Below are 2,985 nucleotides of genomic sequence, written 5' to 3'. Positions count from 1 at the left end.
GAAAAAGTAATTTGTATACAGAAATGAGATTGTATTGAAAACTAGGAATATATAGTACATTGTGAAGAACCAAGTCAGGGAACAAGGCCAAGGATCCAACATTTGTGACCTTAGCCTTATACCCATTAGGGAGAGAAACAAGGTAGGGTACATGAAGTGTTTGAACATTAAAAAGCAAATGTTTAAAGGAAGTCATGTGGTCAGATGACCTAGAGTCTATCACCCAAATTATACTATCTATCTTAGTCAGCATACATGCACCATAAGATACACCCTTAGGAGGTAACAACTCACCAGCAAAGTTAGCAGAAGCAAGATAGTTGGTTGAGGAATCAGATGATGTTGATGGAGACAGTTGAGATTACTGAAGGAGAAACATTAGCTGAGAATATTGATCCTTGGTAAGACCAGGAACTGGATAGGACTGTTCAGGAGTTGGCATAGCAGAAACACCTTCAGAACTAGCTGACATAGCAGAAGCGCCAGAAGTATCCACTTCAGCATGTGCAACAGACCTTCTAGGAGGAGGAGATCTATTTGATTTGAGATTTGGAGGGAAGCCATGGAGTTTGTAGCACTTATCAATGCTATGTCCAGATTTCTTACAATATTTGCAGACAATAACAGACCTGTGAGGCTCAAAAGATCCCTTAAAAGTAGCACTAGACCTTTGGGGTTCAAACATTATTTTGGGAGATGGAGGAGGCCTGGATACACCAGCATTGAAAGAAGCAGAATTGGAAGCAAATTGAGTTCCAGCAGAAACTTGTCTCTGCTTCTCATCAGATAGCAAGATCAAATATACATTACCAATGGAAGGTAAGGGCTTCATCATAATGATGTTGCTTCTTGTTTGGACATAAGTGTCATTCAGTCCCATGAGGAACTGGTAGACCTTTTGCTCTTCATCCTCAGCAGCCTTACCCCCACAAGTACACATCCGAACTCTCCCAGTAGACAAAGATGCAATCTCATCCCATAGTTGCTTAATTTTGTTGAAATATGATGCTATGTCCATAGACCCTTGGGAAATATGAGCCAGTTCCTTCTTTAGTTCAAAGATCCTAGCACCATCAGCTTTGCCATACCTCTCTTCTAACTCAGTCCAAATATCCTTAGCAAACTCAGAGTACTCAACACTCCTGGATATCTCTTTGGACATAGAGTTAGTCAGCCAAGAGACAACAAGGTCATTGCAGCGTTGCCATTGTCTAGCTAGAGGAGAACCTTCAGGAGGCCTTTGAGAGGTACCATTAATGAAATCTAACTTGTTGCGAATGGACAAAGCAACTAACACATTACGTTTCCAACTCCCATAGCAACTTCCATCAAAAGGACTGGAAACTAAGGAAGTTCCTAGTACGTCCGATGGATGAACATATAGAGGGTGACAAGGATTGGTGTAATCATCTTCATGGAAAATTAGGCGTGAAAGAAGTTGCACCAGCACTGGTGTTATTATCATTTGTCATTTTTTTTAAAGAAAATTGCCTATTAGCCAACACAGCACATATACATTTACAGCTCAAGTAGGCATGCGATTCACAACAGAGAAGAAAGAAGTGATACGAGATTACCAGCCTTTCCGCAACCGGAAGAGAGAAAACGACCTTCTAACAGAGCAGAAAAAGAAGAAACTTCGGCTTGACTTCGAAACCCTAGCTCGGGATGAAAACCACGAAATCTTCAAACTTCATCAATAACCAAACAACTTGGGATCAAAAATGTCGAATACATGAGAATCTGACTGAGAAATCAACCAAAAATCAGTAGAAAACCCTAGACGAGTCGAACATCATCTGGAACGAGATAAAGCTCTATAATTGACAAAAACAGGATCGATCGGAAGCGAAGAACGTGCCATAGAATGATCTACGCTCTGATACCATGTTAACTTTTGATAAATCTCTCAGATTGAAAACACAGAGAATGAAAAATCAAGTATCTCCATTAAAGAGAGGAAGAAGAAGCTTCTCGATATTTTCTATTATTGCTGTCTGAAAATGAATCCATTGAATCTGTACAAAATAATAGGATAAATACAAGATTGGGCCAGGTCTTATTACTGGCCCAAAGTAAAGAAGTAAAAAAATCAGCCACAATCAAATGGACCTAGTCCAACAACCTACCCATTGTTTTTTTTTGTTTGAAAAATTCAGAGGAAAAACCGTAGCCACTTGTCTACTTTTGAATGCGTATTGGATAACCTGCTAAATGTGCAATAATTCGAAAACCATACAGGAAGTTTATATACGCACTAGACAAGCTAAGTGTGACGAAACCTGACTGAAAAGACTACTGACGAAGATAACCGATCGATCCTAAATCTCCCATATGGGAAACTACTCATCCAACCAACTCGCGGGTGACCTACCTATTGTATAGGAACGAAATGAACCGGGAGGGAGGGGGGCTTATAACTTGCCAAATAGATCCATAACATGCATCAGAAACTCTTTTGCAAAAATATTATTCTCTCTTTCTTTATTTGTTTCATTGATCTCCCCAATATCTTTGAAGGAAACATGTCAGATAGATCGGACCAATGAACCATTTCCACTTTACTCATATTCATTTGCTCCCCAGAAGAATGGCATCTGGGTCACATGCTCTCTTTACATCTCAAAACCCCACTACTACTAGCAGTGAGTGTACCTAATATTTAACGGCATAATGTCCTACAAATGAGCAGACCAGACCCAATTGGTATCCATCAAAATTGTATATATTTATGGCATATTGAGATCTCCCTAAGTGGAACAAAACAAAACCCCTTATTACTTGGGGCTCGACCCTCAAGGCGGGGACCGATTCCCTAGGAAGATATACGTGTTTTTATTCTCTTGCATGTATTTGCATACTTTAGACACGTATGCTTTTAGGACCATTCTCCTATTATACCCCAACTCCATGAGATTTCTGACATTTACCCATGGACAAGGAGGTATTGATCTCCCAATACCTCATCTTTACATCTTATCCTCA

The 2,985-nt window shown here is 39.8% G+C and overlaps 1 protein-coding gene across 1 annotated transcript; it reads right to left on the bottom strand.

Moving 5' to 3' along the window:
• Positions 1 to 361: 361 nt before the first annotated feature.
• Positions 362 to 1,465, bottom strand: LOC104225128 (uncharacterized). The gene has a single exon (XM_009776895.1). The coding sequence runs from the start codon at positions 1,463 to 1,465 to the stop codon at positions 362 to 364; it is 1,104 nt and encodes a 367-aa protein (XP_009775197.1).
• Positions 1,466 to 2,985: the final 1,520 nt, after the last annotated feature.

This window comes from Nicotiana sylvestris, chromosome 5 (assembly GCF_000393655.2).
Source record: "Nicotiana sylvestris chromosome 5, ASM39365v2, whole genome shotgun sequence".
NCBI lineage: Eukaryota > Viridiplantae > Streptophyta > Magnoliopsida > Solanales > Solanaceae > Nicotiana > Nicotiana sylvestris.
This window is presented reverse-complemented; position numbering and strand designations above follow the sequence as displayed.

Bases quoted from the DNA above. Each gene is read 5' to 3' on its own strand.
- LOC104225128 (XM_009776895.1), bottom strand. From the start codon at position 1,465: ATGATAATAACACCAGTGCTGGTGCAACTTCTTTCACGCCTAATTTTC.